This window comes from Aotus nancymaae, unplaced genomic scaffold (assembly GCF_030222135.1).
Source record: "Aotus nancymaae isolate 86718 unplaced genomic scaffold, 86718_ANA_hifiasm-v0.15.2.pri h1tg000088l, whole genome shotgun sequence".
NCBI lineage: Eukaryota > Metazoa > Chordata > Mammalia > Primates > Aotidae > Aotus > Aotus nancymaae.
Genome location: NW_026988503.1, coordinates 1 through 22173, shown reverse-complemented (window position 1 = coordinate 22173; position 22173 = coordinate 1). Strand labels below are relative to the sequence as shown.

The 22173-nt window shown below is 41.1% G+C and overlaps 1 protein-coding gene across 1 annotated transcript in view; it reads left to right on the top strand.

Moving 5' to 3' along the window:
- The window catches only part of LOC105710476 (protein diaphanous homolog 3-like), a 139718-nt gene extending 122717 nt beyond the window's left edge, over nucleotides 1–17001 (top strand). The window contains exons 5-6 of the mRNA XM_012442841.2: nucleotides 8034–8159; nucleotides 16642–17001. Coding sequence (XP_012298264.2) covers nucleotides 8034–8159; nucleotides 16642–17001 — 486 coding nt within the window. The remainder of the gene's footprint in view (nucleotides 1–8033; nucleotides 8160–16641) is intronic.
- The last annotated feature ends 5172 nt before the right edge of the window (nucleotides 17002–22173 follow it).

Here is a 22173-nt window from a genome sequence, read left to right as displayed (position 1 = left end):
ACAATTTCCTACCTTCAACTCGGTGTTCTCACTTTTAGTTTATTCCTACCTTCAGTTTGGTGTTCTCACTTTTAGTTTATTATATTGCTGCTTTTATCACTAAGAATGTTGATGTAATCAGAATAGAACTGCCATAGCTCACTTTCTAATCACCAGATCTGACAGTGCATGAGAATCTGTTCTCTTAAACCCTGCTTTTGCTCTTTTTACAGTGATAAACTTTCCTTCCAGCTGTATAAGGTCAGTCTCTCTCCTTGTATTGCAGGGCACATCCTCTGTCATCTACTCAAGTGGTTTTTCTTTGCTGTTTTTTCTGCGTCTGTACCTGCCTCCCTGCATCATCAGTTTTGTTTCCTTTACTTGGCCATTCTCATCCACATGCAAACATTACCATATTTTTTTTTCTGCCCGCTTCCCAAAAATTACACCCCAGGATTCCCTCTAGCTACTGCCCCAGTTCTTATCTCCCCTTTACAGAAAATCTCCTGAGTTGTCCATTCTTCTTGCTTTTCTTCTTGAATTTGTGTTCAGGCTTATCCCTAATCCACCACTACAGCTAGTCTTTTCAAGGTCACAGTGATCAGTAGACAACATTCATTTACTTGCTGAGGACAAAAACCTGGGCATATTTTCCAAGTTTACTTTTTCATATTTACATATAAACTATCATCCTCCTATCTGCTCTACATTGAAAATTTACTTTCATATTGAGGACATCTAATGCTCTCCATCCCCATGTCTTATGCCAGGCTACCAACAGCTCTTGACCAGACAATGCAGTAGTCTTCTAGCTGATGTCTTTGTTTCATGTTTTGCCATGTATACTCTGTTAACACATAGTAGTTAGAAAGATCCTTAAAAAAAATGTTTATTTCATCTTATACTTTCTATACTCAGAACTCTCCAATACTTACCCATCCTGCTCAGAATAAAACCTGAAGTCCTTACCATGGTTTTCCTATCAGGGGCTGGCAAACATTTTTAAATGGCCAGACAGTAAATATTTTAGGCTTTGTCACATATGGTCTCAGTTGCATCTGCTGCTGCTGCTGCTGCTGCTTCTGATTCTGATTCCTCCTCCTCATCCCCTCCTCCTTCCTCATTCCTTCTGCCTCCTTTCTGCTTCTCTTTTCTCCTCCTCTTTCCTCCTCATCCTCCTTTTTCATTCTCTTCCTCTTCTTTTTAACAAGCATTTTGAAAATGTAAAAATCATTCTCATCCCAAAGATCATACAAAAACATTTGACCCTCAGGCTATAGTTTTTCAACTGCCTGCCTACAAGATTGGAGTCCCCCCTTTTTCTGTCTGCCCTTGTCATCTGTAACTCTTATCGTGTTCACTTAGTCTTTTTACTGTCCTCTAAATATGCCAAGTTCATTCCTTCCACAAGGTCCTGTATTTTCTCTTCTGGTTGCTTGAAGTTCCTTTTCTCAGTTTTTCCATATCCTTGCCTCTTCATTCTGGTCTCTGCACAAGTGATATTTTCTTTCTTTCGGTCTTTTCTTTTTTTGAGACACAGTTTTGCTCTGTTGCCGAGGCTGGAGTGCAGTGGTGCGACCATGGCTCATTGCAACCTCAAACTTTTGGGCTCAAGTTATCTTCCAACCTCAGTCTCCTAAGTTTCTAGATCTACAGGCATGCACCACCATGCTGGGTTAGTTTAAAAAAAAGTTTTTTGGGTTGGTTCCAGGTCTTTGCTATGTGAAGGGGAGGAAGGCAGCAAATCACACTGCCACGTATGCACCTATGCAACAACCTTGCATGTTTTTCACATGTACCCCAAAACCTAAAATGCAATAAAAAAAAAAAAATTTAGTTTTTCAACATCTACACCAAAATTTACATATCAGTTTGAGGTAACAACACCTTAGCAATAGTAGATGTTCTAATTAACAAGATGGTGCATGTGGGTGTCTGTGTGTGTATGTATATGTATGTGTATATATACATATGTGTATATGTACATATCTAATATATCTATATCTATCTAAAAAAAAAAAAAAGTTTTTTGTAGAGATGGGGTCTCACACTATATTGTTCAGTCTGGTCTCAAACTCCTGGCATCAAACACTCTTCCTGCCCCAGCCTCCCAAAGTACTGGAATTACAGGCATGAGCCACTATGCTTAGCCTCACAAGTAGAGACTACTTCCCCTATCATTCACTCTCTTTATTCTGTCTTCCCCAGCTAAGTGGAGGGTACCATGTTTTGGCTTAGACCAAAGTCCTAGGACGTATCTTTGACTTTTATTTCGCTCCTGTGTCTACATCATCTAAATTGCTTGGCACACAGTAGGTGTTCAATATATCATTTAAATAATAAGTAGTATTGAAAGTTATTTTAATACAGAGTAAGAGTTATGAAAAATGAATCCATAGATTGGAGGAGGGGACTCATTGTGTGGCTCACGAGCAGCCTCCTGTGGGAAGTCACTCTCAGCTCAGGTCTAACCAATGTTTAGGAGTAGGCCTGGGTAAGGGGTGTAGTAGTGGTGGTGAGGGTTTGGGTAAGGGGGGAGTATTTTAGAGGCAGGATTCTGAGGTGCAAATGCAGAATCCTTGAGGCAACAAACTGTTTCCAATATGGCTGAAATAATTATCGTTAGCTAGTGAATTTAGTCTTTCTTTCCCAGCGTTTTTTTGGTTAGATTTATTTGCTGCCCTATTTAAAATGTTGCCTCCTTTTATTCCCATCCTCTGGCCGAAAACACCAAAAATTAATAGCTCTAGCTCTGCTTCTGTGCCTGAATTTTAATGGCTCCAGAGAAAAGATTGACAGGTTAGTTTTGGTTTTTCATATAAATAGAACCATCCACTGTGTATTTTTTGTTTGGCTACTTTAACTTAGCATAATTTTTTGATTCCTCTATCTTGTTGCATTTATCAGTAGTGAATTCTTTTTATCGCTGCACAGTATTCCATTGTGTGGTTATACTATAATTTGTTGAGGAATACTTGGGTTGTTCTCAGTTTTTGGCTATTAAGAATAAAGGCGTTCCATACATCATAGATTGTTTTCATTTTTTTAATCCTGCTTAACACCTAACTGTGCAATTGCTGAGTAATATGGGCAATGTATATTTAACTTAAAAGAAACAAACATTTTTCAAGGTGACAGTATCATTTTATATGTCCACCAGTAATGTAGAAGAGTTCGAAGAGTATCAGATTCTCACCACTCTAGGAGACTACTATAGGGACTATGTAGCACTCCCTCATTTGTGGTTTTAATTTGAATTTCCCTGCTGACGAAATTCAGCAGGAAATGTTGAATGTGTCCTTATGTGATTACTGGCCATTCACATATCTTCTGTTACAAAGTTTTTAATCTGTTTGTTAATTTCTTTGTCTTGTTACTATTGAGTTATAGGAGTTCTTTATTCTGAATACTCATCCTTTATGAAATATATCATTGGGAGAGGCAGTCTTCCATGAGTCCTGAGTTTCCCTACATCTTTGTGCTGGCTATGCCAAGAATGCAAGGTTTGATTGCTCTTTACCCATCCCATTTTTCAGACTTGTATTTGCAGTGAATAGCCTTCAGAGGCGAGGTTTCGCCTCCTTCTGCACAATGAGTGTGCTTATTACTGGTCACTATAAAAATTGATGAATCCCCCAAGCTCAGTGTTCTTCTCTTATAATGCAATCCACTGCATGTGCAGGCATTCATCATGGGCCATGCATTGTCCTCCTGTGATTTGGTGGGTTGGGTACTCAACACGTGCATAGTAAAGTCATTTGTCTCTAATCCAGGAGTCTTGTGTTTTCTGCCAGCATCCATAAAATAGTAACAGGCTAAGTTATCTTGTAAGTAAGGTGAAATCTCTAACTCTATACAGTTCTTAAACGTATTGCAACTATTTTCTCCTGGTCTGTGCTTACCTTTTATTTTTTTATTGAAACTAATACAAGACTTTTGAATATAATGAGGTACACCTTATCAGTATTTTAGTTCTATAGCTAGTACTTTTTGTGTCCTATTTAAGAGATCTTTGCCTTCTCCAAGGCAGGGAGGATTTTTACCTGTTTTCTTCTAGATGTTTCATAGTTTTAGCTTTTACTTTTAGGTCTACCATCCAGGTTCACTTTCTTTCATATGAAAGTCCAGTTGTTCCAGCACCATTTGTTGAAGAGATGTTTCTTCTCCATTGAATTTCATGGCACCTTTTGTGAAAATTGTTGATGATATGAATTATATTTCTGGACTCCCAATTCCATCGATACATGTACCATTCTAATTTGATTACTATAACTTTATAGTTAATCTTGAAATCAGGTGGTGTAATCCCCCTAACTTTGTTCTTTATCAAAATTGTTTTTCCTATTTTAGATCTCCTTTATTTTCATATAAATTTTAGAACATGCTTCTCAATTTCTAGAAACACTTGTTGGAATTTTGATAGTAATCACATTGAATCTATAGATTATTTTTTCAGAAAAATGTACTTTCTGGATTTCTTAATAAAATTAAGTCTTCTGATTTATGAATATGGTATAACATCTTTATTTTTGTAGGTTGTCCTCAATTTCTCTCCACAAATGTGTTGTAGTTCTATCTGTAGGTATTTTCTTTTTTTATACTTCTCACTAATTACCTTTTTTGATGCTATTAAAAATATTCTATTTTAAAATTTTATTTTCCAACTGCGGGTAGTATTTGGATTTAGAAATTATTTTTATATATTGAGCTTTTATTCTGTGACCTTGTTAAATTCATGTAGATAGTCATGTCATTTGCAAATAGAAGTAGGTTTACTTCTAATGTGTGTTTATTATTATTGTTTTTGTTATTATTGCCTTATTGTACTAGCTGACACCTGCACTACAATATTGAATAAGAAGAGAAAAGGCAGACATACTTCTTGTGTTCTCAATTATTGTGGGAAAGTGTTCAGTTTGATCAACATGGAAATTATAGTAATTGGATGATTTTATGATTGGGGACATAAAATATCCAATTGAGTGTTGATAAAATGAACTCAAGCATTAAAATTTTTGGATGCCTGAACTCATCTCTTTAGGGATGTTGCTGTAAGGACTTTGTACAATGTAGATTCAATTAGCTCTCATTTCATGGAATGGTATCTTTTGGTTCAATTGAGTCTGTTACTATTTAGAAGCTGGAAGGTAAGAGTTTCCAATGTTTTAAGGTAATTAAATCCTTATCTTTCATAATATAAATCTAAAGTAATAATGAATATTTAGGAATCTAAAAATATCAGGTATATTATTTAGACATATTAAGTAACTACCAGAAGAAACTGTTAAAGGAATTAAGGATTATTGCCTTTGTGAGACACGGCTAAGATGTAGGACAAGTGGCTTTTGTTTTTTATCGTTTAATACCACTTTTATTTTATGCACATGCACTTATTAGTTATTATTATACTTAAAAAGTATTTGCTACATGGAGCTTACTTATAGATTGTTGAAGAAAAAATCTGTTTATTCAGTTGTGGTTTATTTTGATCCTACTTGAATTGTATATTTTTCGGTAATAAATTTAGAATGGTCTGCAAGAGATCATCTAGTTAACCTCCGCTGCTATATTTTTGAATAAAAATATTGGCTTTGCATCACGCACAGGAAACTTGAAAAATTTATGATATCAAGAAATTGTAAACAACCTACTTGCCCAACAGTAAGGGACTAATTAAGTAATGCTCTAGTCTGTAGGCAGGAAGAGGTCATATTATTTATGGCTTATTTATTGAAATTGGAATATGTTCATGAAATATTGCTTAAAGATAACAGTAGCCTGTAGAACAGTAGGTATCAAAGAATGTTTTGAATAAGTAAAGTGTATTAGTTTGTTTTCATGCTGCCAGTAAAGACTTACCTAAGACTGGGTAATTATAAATAAAAAGGTTTAATGGACTCAGTTTCACATGCCTGAGAGAAGACTCACAGTCATGGTGGAAGGTGGAGGAGCAAAGGCACATCTTATATGGCAACAGGCGACAAGTACCAAGCGAAGGTTGGGGAAAAGCCCCTTATAAAACCATCTGATCTTGTGAAAAATCACTGATTATCATGAGTACAGCATGGAGGTAACCACCACCATGATTCAGTTACCTCCCACTGAGTCCCACCTACAACATGAGGGGATTATGGGAACTACTAGTCAAGATGAGATTTGGGTGGGCACACAGCCAAAGCATATCATACATGTTTTTAAATATAAATACATACAAATATAGAAATATTCTGTATATATATATGAGAAAAAATGCTTTATGTAGAAATATATTAATAGTTATTTTGAGGCACCTTTGTTTCTGTTGCTTTTCTGTGTTTTCCAGGTTTTCTCTGTTGAGCAATCAATCTTTTGGTAATTCAGAGCAAAAAAAGACATTGATTAGTGCTGTGATGGTGCAAGTTTAATATCTTCTTTGAATGATGTCAGTGACTATGATAAAAATAATTGGATGTTCATTTTCATAACTCTCACCATTTCCCCTTTTATTTTCTGAGATTTTACCATTGAATTCTTCTTTATTAAATTATGACTTTGATATTGACATGAATAAAAATAACTGCCTTTACAGTGCTTTTCTTTATTGGGAATGTTTTCTTGAATAACCGTATAGCAAATTAATAAAAACAAAAGACATGAAAAACACCTAATTTCCTGCCACTTTAGCTGATCTTCTTTTGAACTTATACAATTCATTTCCTGCCATTGGATGGCTAATCTGTAATTTAAATAATATAATTTAGGACTTTATTGTTAGTTCATCATCCTCATCATTTCCTATCTAGGCTATATAGGTTTCTTCTCAACAGATCTCTGTTTCTGATCTCAGAGTAAAAGTCCAAGTTCTTTGAGCGGATGTAAAACCTACAGTCCCCTCCATCACAGCATTTTTTCCTGTATCTGCATGGTTAGCTGTCTTATCTCCTTTAGACTTTTTATTTAAACACTAAGTTTGAGGCCTTTGAATTCTTTTCTGTGAGGCTTTTTTTGACCATTCTGTTTAAAATTGCATGTCTCATACGATGCTACTTATTCTCCCTCTTGCTTTTATTCTTCTCTACAACGTTTATTATTTACAATACAACACATTTTAGTTATTTTATATATTACCTTTTTCTCCTCACATGTAGTAAAGCTACACGTAGGTAGGAATTTTCATCTCTTATTCTTATTTCATCCCTGTTGTATTCTCAGTCCTTAAAACAGTACCTAGTATTTAGTAGGTACTTAATGTTTGTTGAATAATGAGTGAACTCTAACTCTTCTAATTCATATTTCATACTGGAGTGATTCTTCCAGAATTCCCCAGGGAAAACTAATTGTATAGTAGTGCTGTATCACTCCATGATCTGGCCCCTATTGTCAGTTGCATATGTTTTTGTTTTTCTCTGGATGTGTGTGTGAGTGTTATGTTTTGGTCTGGAAATTAATTCCTTTCTCATTCTTTGCCTCCCTAATGCTTACTTACCTTTATCCCTCTTATGCAAGCTTCCCTGATCTGCTCTGCCAAGTTAGATGTTCTTCCTTTGAGTCTCTTGGTGCTGTGTTACAGGAACTAGACTGTACTGAAAATTATTATTTTCTTGCTTGCATTTCTTCCAGACTTCGTTATATGTCTGCATTGCCTAGAACTAAACTTATAATGTTAGTTGAATGAATCAATGGCTAATAGCCTTTTCATCATTGCTCAGAATACTAATTTTAATAGGGTAGTTCTTATATTGAGTTTTGAGTTTTATTTTGTGTGTGTCTAAAATATATTACTATGTTTTAAGATATTTTCTATACTACACAGTTGTTCTCCATGACATTTTACATTTGAGAAAGCAGTTATTTCAATTTGTATACCTTCTGATATTATATCACTATCTTTTGTGGATACCACAGATTATGAATTTATAGATTTTTGGGCAGAAGTAAGGAAATTATCTACCACCCCTGCCCAAATAGTGCTAATTATAGCAGTATGTGCAGCTGTTAGGGGGATTATCTTGTTATTTTTTAATGGATAGTCTCCATGCAGTACTAATCAAAAATTTTTTTGACTTATTTTATAGGGAAGTCTTAAGAGAAGCCGACAGATCTCACCTCAGGAATTCATTCATGAGCTGAAAATGGGGTCTGCAGATGAGAGACTTGTCACATGCTTGGAGTCTCTCCGAGTGTCTTTGACCAGCAATCCCGTGAGGTAATTCATCTATCTGAACACCAACAGGGCAGATGTCATTAATGTGTTATTTTAATTTAATATTTTTTTTTCATTTTGCCTGTTAAACCCCAACAGTTTCTCAAGGTACAAACTGAATACCTAATACGTATATGCAAGACGAAGTATAGTCTCAATAGTACCTTTTGCATTTATTACTAAGTGGTACATTGCTGGGGGACTTTACAAAAAACTTTTTTCTCCCATAGAATTTCTACAAACAAGGTGTTTTCTACAAAATAACTGTTATGATGAGAAGCTATTAATTTAATATGACCGAGTTTCACCCTGAATTTTGTCATTGTATATTTACTTGCTGATCTTATTTGACACAGTAAGAAATACTACTAATTATGTTTTTTCTGTTGTTGGAAATGATGTTGTTGTAGGGGCCTATAGGTTATTTTTGCTATATTTACCAAATAAAAGTATAGAACAACCAGAAATATTCAATGCTGGACACAATTACACTAAAAAAAAATTGTTTATCTGAAGTCCAGATTTAATTGAGTATCCTGTATTTTATCTGAAAACAGTACCATAGGTGTTTCCATGAGTCAGTTTTGGAATGAGGCTAATTTTTGGTGCCTCTGAGAAATAGTTGTGAACAAAATTTAACAATCAATATAAATATATTTTGATACATTGGGCTTATTAAACCTGTCAGATGATTGCCTGGTAGAAGACAGACTTGTTAAAAAACAAAAACAAAAACCAGGAAGATGTACCTGAAGTAAATCATGTATGTTAATTGTGGTGCCTAAAAAGAGAGATTTCAATCTATTCAGAGGCTATATGCTAACTCTGAATTAGGTAGGTGGCTAAACAAGAGTATTCTTGAAAAAATTAAAGCAGAAGTTGTTAGGAAATACCTAAGCAGTCAGAATCAAAGAATTTCAGAGCTACGAGGATCTAAGGTAGACCAGGTTCGGGTTTTTATTGTATAAGAAATGAATGATTATTTCTGCATAAGAATGTATGTATATGTAGTTATGTATAGATACATTATGTATGTGTGTGTGTGTGTGTGTGTGTGTGTGTTCTGAAGGCCAGAATTGCATACTAGAATTGGAAGTTGATATGGAGAAGGATTTGCTCTGATTATTACTCTTTGGACATTTCTGAGGCTGGGATATAGTATGCAGAAATCCTTGAGCATACAAGTGTTTAAAAGAAAATGATCTTACCTGCTGAGATGTGAGACTGAGTCACATTTAACTGAGGAGTATGATGAGTAAACAAACACATTTTAGTATATTTCAACTTTATTTTTTCTAGTCTGTCTTCTAGACTGCAAACTAATGGTGGGCATGAGATTAGGGCTTCTTTTGTGTTATCTACCTCTTTTTAACCAGACACACTGTTTAGCATGTAGGAAATGCTCTGTAAAGATTTGTTGATTGAAACAACGAGATTTTAATTTCAGCCTTTTTTAGTTTTACCTTGGCTAATGTTAGAAACTGAGAATGGATGAGGGAATTTATTTGACAGGTATATTCATAACTGAAGGACTTTGATTTCCAGTTTAATCTTTGCCTGTAAAATATGTTCATTTGAAAAAATATTTGGCCAGGTGCGGTGGCTCATGCTTGTAATCCCAGCACTTTGGGAAGCCGAGGCAGACAGATGAGGTCAGGAGTTCATGACCAGTCTGGCCAACATGGCAGAACCCTGTCTCTACTAAAAATACAAAAATTAGCCGGGTGTGGTGGCACGTGCCTATAATCTTAACTACTCGGGAGGCTGAGGCAGGAGAATCACTTGAACCTGGGAAGTGGAGATCACAGTGAGCTGGGATCATGCCACTGCACTTCAGCTTGGGTGACCAGAGCGAAACTCTGTTTCAAAAAAAAAAAAAACAATTAGGCCGGGCGCGGTGGCTCACGCCTGTAATCCCAGCACTTTGGGAGGCCGAGGCAGGTGGATCACGAGGTCAAGAGATCGAGACCATCCTAATCAACATGGTGAAACTCCGTCTCTACTAAAAATACAAAAAATTAGCTGGGCATGGTGGCGTGTGCCTGTAATCTCAGCTACTCAGGAGGCTGAGGCATGAGAATCCTTGATCATGGGAGGCAGAGGTTGCAGTGGCCTGAGATCATGCCACTGCACTCCAGCTTGGGCAATAGAGTGAGACTCTATCTAGGAAAAAAAAAAAAAAAGAAAGAAAGAAAGAAATCAAGGAAAAAGTAGACTCCTCCGTACTCCCAATTAGCTCTCCTCTCTCGGCTCTGGTATTTTTAGAGCCACTCTTCAACTTTTGAAACTGCCTAGCAATTGTGAGTCACATTAGTCTTTTACTATCTAGTAAATTATGTGAAAACCAGTATGCTAAATACTAGATTATTTGCCTTGCTTTGTGAAGATTTGATGTAGAGATCACAAACTTCTTCTATTTGTTGTGATTTATTGATTATCTTGCATTCTTGGTAACAGTTTGGAGCTAGTTCTGAACACTAGGGCAAGATCAATTTCTTCAAATTATCAAATATTACTTTAGTGCATCTTGACATAGTCAATAATTATGTTTTAATTATGGAATACATTTGAGTAGAAACAGAAAAAATAGACAGTAACATTATGATTGATATCAAGCATTTATAGATTATACCCATCTATGTATAGAGCAAATTAGTGATAGAAGGTATCTTTATTTTCTTGATTTGACATGTCTGTCAAGGGCAAGATTTTTTGTCTCAGAAAATCGAGTCTTATCAGGTTTTTGTGTTTTGAGAGTTTAGGCATTATTTTCCATTAATCATAGTTAACATTTGCATTTTCAAATTAAGAATTTTTTTCTGACAAAGTTGTAGTTTTGATAGATTTATAAAGAGATTTTTAAGTTGATAACTATAATTTTGAGAAAATTATTTTGGAAAATTTTGCAGAAAAGTATATGTTTACATCAAAACAAGTAAACAGCCTTTGAATGTCATTATTCTGTTTAATCAGTGTCATTTTTTGAATCTATTTTTTCTTTATTTCTGGGGTTAAAAACAAAGCAGGTGGAAGAGTTGATCTGTTTTATGCCATATGTCACATGTGTAAATATAGAAATAGAAAAACTTGTGACAAGCAGTGAGATCAGCGTACTCATTTTTATCAACATGATCTGAGGAAGTCTTTCAAGATCAGAAATGTGAAGTTGCAAATACTTTGACTTACTTTAAATTTTTAAATAAAATATTAAACATTTTCAAAAGACAATTTGTCATAACAGTAAAACATGCATCTTCTTGCCTACTAATGAGGCTGAGATATATAATATTGCCTATAGCTTGAAGCTTCCTTTCATCTCTTCTTAATCCTATACTCTCATTCATTCCTAAGCGCCCCTTCCCCCCACTATTCTGTGGTAACCACTGTCCTGAAATTTGGGTTTATCATTCCTTTCCATTATAATTTTAGCATATATGTATTCCTAATTAACATACGGTTTGATTTTATATGCTTTTTAACTGTATGTTAATAGATCATCTTTCATGCATTCTTCTGAGACTTGTATTTCTTCTCAATATTGTTTCAAGATGGATAGATGTATCCATCTTGAGGTGTGCAACTGTTCATATTTTTTTCAACTAATCATTTTTGTACCTTATAATTTAGTATTATCTATTATAAATAGAATATGAATAATTTTTTAAATCCTGTCTGATACTCTTTGTCTTTACCTGGTAGTTTTAACTTTCTGTATCAATTGTGAAAATATTTTGGAATTTGTATCTGATATTTCATTTTGAATTTTTAATTTATGCTACTTTTTCCAGGTTCATCATCCAAACTAAACTGCTCCTGCTGCTCCTCATCTTTTCTTTCTGCTTCTTCCTTTCTGCTTTGTCCTTCCTCTTTATTTTCCTTAACTTCTTTTGGATTAATATTTAATTCCTTATTTTATTTTTCCTCATTTACTAATTTGGAAGACAAATGATCATTTTCTAATCTTAGAAAAGAAATTTTACACGAACATACTTTAAAAAGAAATTTAACTTGCATGTACTTAAAAGGTACCAAAGTAAGCAATATCTCCTCTTGAACCAAATAATACTTCAATATCTTACTTCACTTGTATGCTAGTTTTGAGTGATATTTCAGTGTATCTGTTTTCTTTTTAATAAGTTAGATTTTACTATTGAGTCATATTACAAAATATGTGTATATGTATATATGTTTCCACGCACATCATTCTTTTTGATTTTTATCTTTCCCCCCTCTGCTTATTTTATTTTTGCTTCAAGTATATTATTAAGGTACCTTAGTGAAAGTGTAATGGCAAAATTTTTGGTTTGAAAGTCTCTTTTTTCAATATTATATTTAATCAAGTTGACCCACAATTTTTTTGTTGTTGTTGTGATATTTCACCTTTACCTCAGAAAGATATCAAAATATCTATTCGCCTTTGCTTTGGAAGGATAGCTTTCCTAGGCTGCAATTGAGATGCAATTGAGGGTTTTAGATATCTTTGCTTAGCACATTGAAGATATTATTTTCTCTTCTGGCTTTCATTGCTATTTTTTGATAACTTGGCATTTAGTAGAACTCATTCCTTTCTAGGTAATCTGACTTTTCTCTTTGTGTGGTTCTATGATGTTTTCTTTGTCTTTGATGTTTTAGAGTTTCTTTTATGTGTCTAGGTGGGATTTCTTTTTTTTTTATTCTGATGGGGATTTTTTTTTAGCATTTTGAATATGATGGATATCTTTCTTAAATTCCGTGAAAATTTTGCCATTGTTTTGTCAAGTATTGCCTTTTCCCCTCTAATTTTATATGTTAGACCTTCTTGCTCTATACTCTATTTTTTTCCTATCCTATCATTAATACTTTCTATTTATTTGTCTCTCTCTACTACATTCTGGATATATATTTTTAGATTTGCATGACATGTTTAGAATTTAGATTAACAAGATATAAAAACTTATTAAAAATTCACCTTAGAGTTTGAGAATTAACAATATATAATATATAATAGAGTTTGAGAATTAACGATGTATTCAGATTCGTGTTGATACTAGTAGTGATAATTTCTGAAATGGGCAGGAGGAGTAAAGGTTTTCCTGGGTGTATTTCTTTTCTCTTTTTCCTTTCCTTTGTTTTTCTTTCTCTCTCTTTTTTTCCTTTCTCTTTAATATTGATACCACAGAGGTAGGTAATACAGGCAGCTCTCTGTTTTCTTTCCTGTTGTTCAATATGGTAGCCACCAGCTCTCTGTGGCTATTAAATTTAATTAACTAAAAATGAATGAAAAGAAACCCCAAAACGTATTAATTGCTTGAGAGCCACATGTAGTTAGTGGCTACCATATTGGACAATACATATAGGCCATTTCTGTCATTGTAAACAATTCTATTAGACAGTACTGCCTAAGGGGACTTGGTTCTGCATATCTACTTCTTTGATATATTAACTGCAAGATTATTACACTCTCAGTGTTATATTCCAGATGGTGAGACTATATAGAGAAGATAAACTCTGACAGATTGAAGATTATTTTAAAAAAATTACAAGGATAATTGATCATTCATCTTAAGAGAGTCCCAAGTGAATAAAAGAGTGGTCTAAGGAAGGTTGCCTTCAGCAGGGAGTGCTGTCCTTGCAGGATGAGGCTAAGGGAGTGAGTGAGCTTTGTACCAGGTATTAAGGAATAGAAAAGGAGAGGTGAAATCTGTCTGACAGCAAGTGCTATAGTTATGGTCCCTGGAAGTCGTTGATGTAACTGCCTGTAGCAAGGATGAAGGAATCAGCAGTATGGTGCATCATAGAAGTTGTAGAAACATCTCCTTTGGTAAATTAAAAATATTAGCGAGATGCATTTTTTAAAGAGTTTTTGCTAGAGAAATGTGCCTACTTATAACCCTTAAAGGCATTTTTTCAAGATTACTTTCCAATAAGAAGTCAAAAAGCATTAGGTGGGATATTAATATTCTTTTTTACCTCTTTGACACTGCCATATATCTTTGAATCTGTCTTCTATTATTTTTTAATTGCCATTCAGAGTTTGTAATGCTTATGACAAGTAACACTGCTTATTAAATAAATACTGGTTGAAAATATCTTCCAATTTTAGGTCATGTGACTGTCCTTTCTAAAAGCATGTGAAATTGATGAAATATTAATGAAAAAATGTCCTGGAAGAAAGTAACTATTAATGTTTTCAAATAAGTACTAACTTTATATTTTCAAAGGACAAGCCACTACTTTCTCATGCTTTCATAGTCCTTCCAAACCCAGCACCATTTCTCTAAGAGACTCTCTAGAAAACTGATTCTTCCCTAAGGGTAGGAGGCTGCTTCTTTTGTATATTGTCATTCATTCTATAGCTTTGTTTTGGTTTATAGATGTAGTAAAATGTATAGATATTTTGACTTTGAATACAGGGTTAACAGTAAACAAAGAGCACATTGAAAATTTATTAATTTGCTTTTAACAGACAAATGTGTATTTTCTGTAGATGGTAAATAGTTGCTCAGCTCAATTTATAGTTGACCTGAGAGGGCCTGTAATCATAAAGTGCTCCAAATCTATTTTTTGCAGTTGTATGTATATCTATATATGCCATGCACATATATATGGCATATGAGAGATATATATATATATAAAATATGGTGTATATATGCCATATATATGTAATAAAATATATAAATATTTGGTTTATATTTATATTTTAAGTAAACTGGGAGACATATATGGCATATGATATATAGATGCCATATATCATATGCCATATATGTCTCCTATATATATGAAATGCCATATATGTCTCCCAGTTTATTTAAAATATAAATTTCTGTTTGAATGGCCGAGATTATGTTTTTTTAAAAAAATTCTTTAATATGTAAAGGTTAAAGATCACAATGTGACACAGAATCCAAAATCTTCATTTTTAATGTAGTTTCATATAACTACAAGAGCTCATATATTTCTAGAGTAGGTATATGCAGCTACTCTATTAAACATAGATTTTGGACCCTATGTTACTGATATTTAAGTATAACTCAAAGGAAATGTAATTAGAACCTAATTATTTGAACCAGGCATGGTGGCACATGCCTGTAGTCCCAGTAACATGGGAGGCTGAGGCAGGAGGATCTCTTGAGTCCAGGAATTCTGGGATGTGGTGCACTATGCCAGTCAGGTATCCACACTAAGTTCAGCATCAATATGGTGACCTCCTGACAGCAGGGTACCACCAGATGGCACAATGAGGGGTGAACTGGCCCAGGTCAGAAATGGAGTAGCTTAAACTCCCATGCTGAACAGCAGTGGAATTGTGGTTGTGAATAGCCACTACACTCTAGCATGGGCGACATAGTGAGTCCTTGCCTCTTAAAACAAAACAAAACAAAACAAAGCAAAATGAAACAAACCTAATTATTTGAAACTATCAGTTTACTATTTAAAAGACAACAACAAAAGGTAGAGTGTTAAGCCAAAACAATTTGGAAAAAAATACCATTAAACTTTACAGTTTCTTATGGATATAAAGGTGAAATATAAGAAACTTGCTTTTTTTTTTTTTTTTTAATGTTTTTGCTTGTTTTCTGAGAATGTAAACCTTATGTGTTTATGGCTATACGGCGATCAGTATGTAGTTATTAACTGGATATTTTGGTTTCTTTGGTTTCTGTTCGGAGATATTAAATGAGAGAAATTATTGAACTGCAGACAGTGAAGCCTCTAGTGATTAGTATTTTACATACAAAGAATCAGCATAGTTTATTCCTTAGATTAATTTTCTAGGCTTGTTATTATGTCTTAGTGTATTGCTAAGTCGGTTAAGTAAAAGATTTTTATAATGATGATGTTTATCTTGGTATTCCCTTACATATCTATACATAAAGAAAGGCCTTAATACAAAGGAAGGGATCACATTGACAATAGAAGCAAGCTTTAATTTTTATGATTCAGAAAACTTTGTAAGAGTAAAACTCAATTTTATCAACTAGATTGGCAATAGATTTCTAATTCTTGTATTAGAGGGGCAGTATAGGTCTGAAAGGAACAGGTACAGTTTATTTCAGCCTTTATTATATATTAAATTTCTTAATAATTGATATAGTTTGGATATTTGTTTTTGGCCAGATCTCCTGTTGAATTGTAATCCCCAGTGCTAAGGGTGGGGCCTGGTGGGAGGTGGTTTGGATCATGGGAGTAGATCCCTATGAACTTGGTGCTGTATTAGCAATAGTGAGTGAATTCTCATGATATCTGGTCATTTAAAAGTGTATGTCACCTCTGCCCACACTCTGTCTCTTGCTCCTGGTCTCACCATGTGAGATGCCTGTTCCTGATTCACCTTCCATCATGATCGGAAACTTCCTAAGGCCAACCCAGAAGGCAAGCAGATGTTGGTGTCATGCTTCCTGTACAGCCTGCAGAGCCATGAGCCAATTAAACCTCTTTTCATTAGAAATTACTGAGATGCAGATATTTCTTTATAGAAATGCAAGAATTGCTTAATACAGAAAATTGGTAGCAAAGAGTGGGGCACTGCTGTAAAAATACCTGAAAATGTGGAAGGAACTTTGGAAGTGGGTGACAGGCAGAGGTTGGAAGAATTTGGAGAGCTCAGAAGAATACAGGAAATAAGGGAAAGTTTGAAACTTCCTACAGACTGGTTAAATGATTGTGACCAAAATGCTGATAGTAATATTGAAAGTGAAATCCATGCTGAGACGTTCTTAGATACAAATGAGGAACTTACTGGGAACCAGAGCAAAGGTCATGAATGTTATGGCTTAGTAAACAATTTGGCTGCATTTTGCTCCTGCCCTAGGGATTTGTGGAAAGTTGAACTTCAGAGTGATTTAGGGTATCAGATGTAAGAAATTCCTTTTTTTTTTTTTTCCAAAAAAACAAACAACAGAGTCTCACTCTGTTGTCCAGGCTGGAGTGCTGTGGTGCAGCCTCAGCTCACTGCAACCTCCGCCTCCTGGGTTCAAGCAATTCTCCTGCTTAGCCTCCCGAGTAGCTGGGATTACAGGCGCCTGCCACCACGCCTAGCCAATTTTTTGTATTTTTAGTAGAGAAGGGGTTTCACCATGTTGGACAGGCTGGTCTCAAACTGTTGACCTTGTGATCTGTCCGCCCTGGCCTCCCAAAGTGTTGGGATTACAGGTGTAAGCCACTGTGCTTGACCAAAGTGGAATAAACTTCTAAGCAGCAAAGCATTCAAGATGTGCCCTGGCTTCTTCTCATAGCCTATGCTCCAATGTCAGAGCAAAGAAATTTACATTTAAACAGGAAGACGAGCATAAAAGTTTGGAAAATTTGCAGCCTGACCATGTGACATAGAAGAAGCTTTTTTCAGAGAGGAACTCTAGCAGGCTGTGAAACAACCACTTGCTAGATAAATTTGCATAACTAAAAAGGAGCCAAGAGTTAATGTCTAAGACAATGAGGGAAAAACCATGAAGGCATTTCGGAGATCTTTGGCAGCCCTTCTCATCAGAGGCCTAGGAGGGAAGAATAGTTTTGAGGGCCAGGCCCAGGGCCCTGCTGCTCTGTGCAGTCTTGAGACACTGCTCCCTGCTTCCCTGCTACTGTGGCATCAGCCTCAGCTCAAAGGGGCCCAGGTACAGCTCGGGCCACACTCCAGAGAGTGCAAGCTGTAAGTCTTGGAGACTTCGATGTGGTGTTGAGCCAGTGGGTACACAGAGTGCAAGAGTTGAGGTTTGGTAGCCTCCGCCTAGATTTTAGAGTATTTATGGAAAAGCCTGGGTGTCTGGATAGAAGACTGCTGCAGGGGCTGGCAGAATCTTACACAGAGCCTCTGCTAAGGTAGTGCCAAGGAAAAACATGGGGTTGGACCTTTTACACAGAGTTCCCAGTGGGGCACTACCTAGTGGAGTTGTGAGAAGGGGGTCACTTTTCTTTAGACTCAAGGTTGGTAGATACACCAGCAGCTTGCATCTTGCACCTGGAAAAGCCACAGACACTCAATTCCAGCACCTGAGAGCAGCTGTGGGTGGTACACTCTGCAAAGCCACAGGGGCAGAGCTACCTAAGGCGTTGGGAGCCCACCCCTTGCACCAGTGTGGCTTGAATGTGGGACATGGAGTCAAGATTATTTTGGAGCTTTAAGATTGGGTTTCAAACTTGCTTGGGACCTATAGCCCCTTGGTTTTGGCTAATTTCTCCCATTTGGAATGGGAACATTTACCTAACAGCTGTACCTCCATTATATCTTGGAAGTAAAATTTTTGATTTTACAGGCTTATAGGTAGAAGGAACTTGCCTTGTCTCAAATGAGACTTTGCACTTTGGACTTTTGAGTTAATGCTGGAATGAATTAAGACTTTGGGGAACTATTAGAAAGGCATGATTGCATTTTGTAATTTTAAAAGGATATGATATTTGGGAAGGGCTAAGGGCAGAATGATAAAGATTAGATGTTTGTCCCCACCTAAATCTCATGTTGAATTGTAATCTCTAGTGCTGGATGTGGGACCTGGTGGGAAGTGTTTGGATCATGGGTCTGATTCCTTATGGCTTGGTGCTGTCTTTGTGATAGAGTTCTTGCAAGATCTCATCATTTAAAACTGTGCCTTCCCCCACCCACACCCTGGCCAACACATACATTTTGGCTCTGGCCATGTGACATGCCTGCTCCCCTTTCACCTGCTGCCATGATTAGAAGCTTCTTAAGGCCTTCCCAGAAGTGGAGTAGATGCTGGTACCATACCTCCTGTACAACCTGCAGAACTGCGAGCCAATTAAAACTTTTCTTTAAATTACCAAGCCTCAGGTATTTCTTTATAGCAATGTAAGAATGGCCTAATACAATAATATGTAAGAAACACCCAAAAGAAGGTTATAGTCACTGATGTCACCTGGAGTGCCTCTGCAGGGCTAAGTAGAAGTTTAGCCCATTTGAGCAGAAGTCTGATAGAACTTTCTACAATGACTAAAATGGTCTATGTCTGTCTTGTTCATTACAGAAGCCGCTTACCACATGTGGCTGTTGAGCACTTGAAATGTTGCTAGTGTGATTAGGAATTAGAATCCTCCTCCTCCGCCGCCGCCTCCTCCTCCTCCTCCGCCTCCTCCTCCTCCTGGTCGTGCCCTTGATTTGTGGGGATTATGGGGATTACAATTTGAGGTGAGACTTGTTGATGGATTGGATGTGGGATGTGAAGGAAAAGGAGGAATCGAGAATAACATTTTTTTTTTTTTTTTTTTTTTTTCTTACTTGAGCAAATGGGCAGGTAGTAGTGCTGTTAACTGCAGTGGAGGAGATGTTACTGGTTCCGTGAATTTTGGAGGAGGAGGCGGCGGCGGCGGAGGAGGAGGAGGAGGATGCGGCAGAGGAGGTGGAGGAGGAGGCGGTGGCGGAGGAGGAGGAGGAGGAGGATGCGGCGGTAGGAGGTGGAGGAGGAGGAGGCGGCGGCGCCTCATCCTCCTCCTTCGCTGCCTCCTCCTTCTCCGCCGCCACCGCCTCCTCCTCCTCGTCCTCCTCCTCCGCCGCCGCCCTCTCCTCCTCCTCCGCCGCCTCCTCCTCCTCCTTCTCCGCCGCCGCCTCCTCCTCCTCCGCCGCCTCCTCCTCCTCCTCCGCCCCCGCCTCCTCCTCCGCCGCCGCCTCCTCCACCTCCTCCTCCTCCTCCGCCGCCGCCTCCTCCTCCTCCTCCTCCTCCGCCTCGGCCTCCTCCTCCGCCGCCGCCTCCTCCTCCGCCGCCGCCGCCTCCTCCGCCGCCGCCTCCTCCTCCGCCGCCGCCGCCTCCTCCTCCTCCGCCGCCGCCTCCTCCTCCTCCGCCGCCTCCTCCTCCTCCTCCGCCGCCGCCTCCTCCTCCTCCGCCGCCGCCTCCTCCTCCTCCTCCGCCGCCGCCTCCTCCTCCTCCTCCTCCGCCGCCGCCGCCTCCTCCTCCGCCGCCGCCCGCCCCTCCTCCTCCTCCGCCGCCGCCCGCCTCCTCCTCCTCCTCCGCCGCCGCCACCTCCTCCGCCGCCGCCTCCTCCGCCTCCTCCTCCGCCGCCGCCTCCTCCTCCTCCTCCGCCCGCCGCCTCCTCCTCCTCCTCGGCCGCCGCCCGCCTCCTCCTCCGCCGCCGCCTCCTCCTCCTCCTCCGCCGCCGCCTCCTCCTCCTCCTCCGCCGCCGCCTCCTCCTCCTCCTCCGCCGCCGCCTCCTCCGCCGCCTCCTCCTCCGCCGCCGCCCTCCTCCTCCGCCGCCGCCTCCTCCTCCTCCTCCGCCGCCGCCGCCGCCTCCTCCTCCGCCGCCTCCTCCTCCTCCTCCGCCGCCGCCGCCTCCTCCTCCTCCTCCGCCGCCTCCTCCTCCTCTTCCGCCGCCGCCTCCTCCTCCTCCGCCGCCTCCTCCTCCTCCTCCGCCGCCGCCTCCTCCTCCTCCGCCGCCACCGCCTCCTCCTCCTCCGCCGCCGCCCTCCTCCTCCGCCGCCGCCGCCGCCGCCTCCTCCGCCTCCTCCTCCTCCGCCTCCTCCTCCTCCGCCGCCGCCGCCCGCCGCCTCCTCCTCCTCCGCCGCTGCCGCTTCCTCCTCCTCCTCCGCCGCCGCCGGCTCGCCGCCGCCGCCTCCTCCTCCTCCGCCACCCGCCGCCTCCTACTCCTCCTCCTCCGCCGCCTCCTCCTCCGCCGCCGCCCTCCTCCTCCTCCTCCTCGGCCGCCTCCTCCGCCGCCACCGCCTCCACCTCCGCCGCCGCCGCCTCCTCCGCCGCCGCTCCTCCTCCTCCGCCGCCTCCTCCTCCGCCGCCGCCTCCTCCTCCGCCCCCGCCGCCTCCTCCTCCTCCTCCTCCGCCGCCGCCTCCTCCTCCTCCGCGGCCGCCTCCTCCTCCTCCGCCGCCGCCGCCGCCTCCTCCTCCGCCGCCGCCTCCTCCTCCTCCTCCGCCGCCGCCGCCTCCTCCTCCGCCGCCGCCTCCTCCTCCTCCGCCGCCTCCTCCTCCTCCTCCGCCGCCGCCTCCTCCTCCTCCGCCGCCGCCTCCTCCTCCTCCTCTGCCGCCGCCTCCTCCTCCTCCGCCGCCGCCGCCTCCTCCTCCTCCTCCTCCGCCGCCGCCTCCTCCTCCTCCGCCGCCGCCTCCTCCTCCTCCTCCGCCACCGCCTCCTCCGCCACCGCCCTCCTCCTCCGCCGCCGCCTCCTCCGCCGCCGCCGCCTCCTCCTCCTCCTCCTCCGCCGCCGCCTCCTCCTCCTCCTCCTCCGCCACCGCCTCCTCCGCCGCCTCCTCCTCCTCCTCCGCCGCCGCCTCCTCCTCCTCCGCCGCCGCCTCCTCCTCCTCCTCCGCCGCCGCCTCTTCCTCCTCCTCCTCCGCCGCCGCCTCCTCCTCCTCCTCCGCCGCCCTCCTCCTCCTCTGCCGCCTCCTCCTACTCCTCCTCCTCCGCCGCCGCCTCCTCCTCCTCCGCCGCCGCCTCCTCCTCCGCCGCCTCCTCCTCCGCCGCCGCCTCCTCCTCCTCCTCCTCCGCCGCCTCCTCCTCCTCCTCCGCCGCCACTTCCTCCTCCTCCGCCGCCGCCTCCTCCTCCGCCGCCGCCTCCTCCTCCGCCGCCGCCGCCTCCTCCTCCTCCTCCGCCTCCTCCTCCTCCTCCGCCGCCGCCTTCTCCTCCTCCGCCGCCACCTCCTCCTCCTCCTCCTCCGCCGCCGCCGCCTCCTCCGCCGCCGCCTCCTCCTCCGCCGCCGCCTCCTCCTCCGCCGCCGCCGCCTCCTCCGCCGCCGCCGCCGCCTCCTCCTCCTCCGCCACCGCCGCCTCCTCATCCGCCGCCGCATCCTCCACCTCCTCCTCCGCCGCCGCCGCCTCCTCCTCCTCCTCCGCCGCCGCCTCCTCCTCCTCCGCCGCCGCCTCCTCCTCCGCCGCCGCCTCCTCCTCCTCCTCCTCCGCCGCCGCCTCCTCCTCCTCCTCCTCCGCCACCGCCTCCTCCGCCACCGCCTCCTCCTCCTCCGCCGCCGCCTCCTCCTCCGCCGCCGCCGCCTCCTCCTCCTCCGCCGCCGCCGCCGCCTCCTCCTCCTCCTGGTCGTGCCCTTGATTTGTGGGGATTATGGGGATTACAATTTGAGGTGAGACTTGTT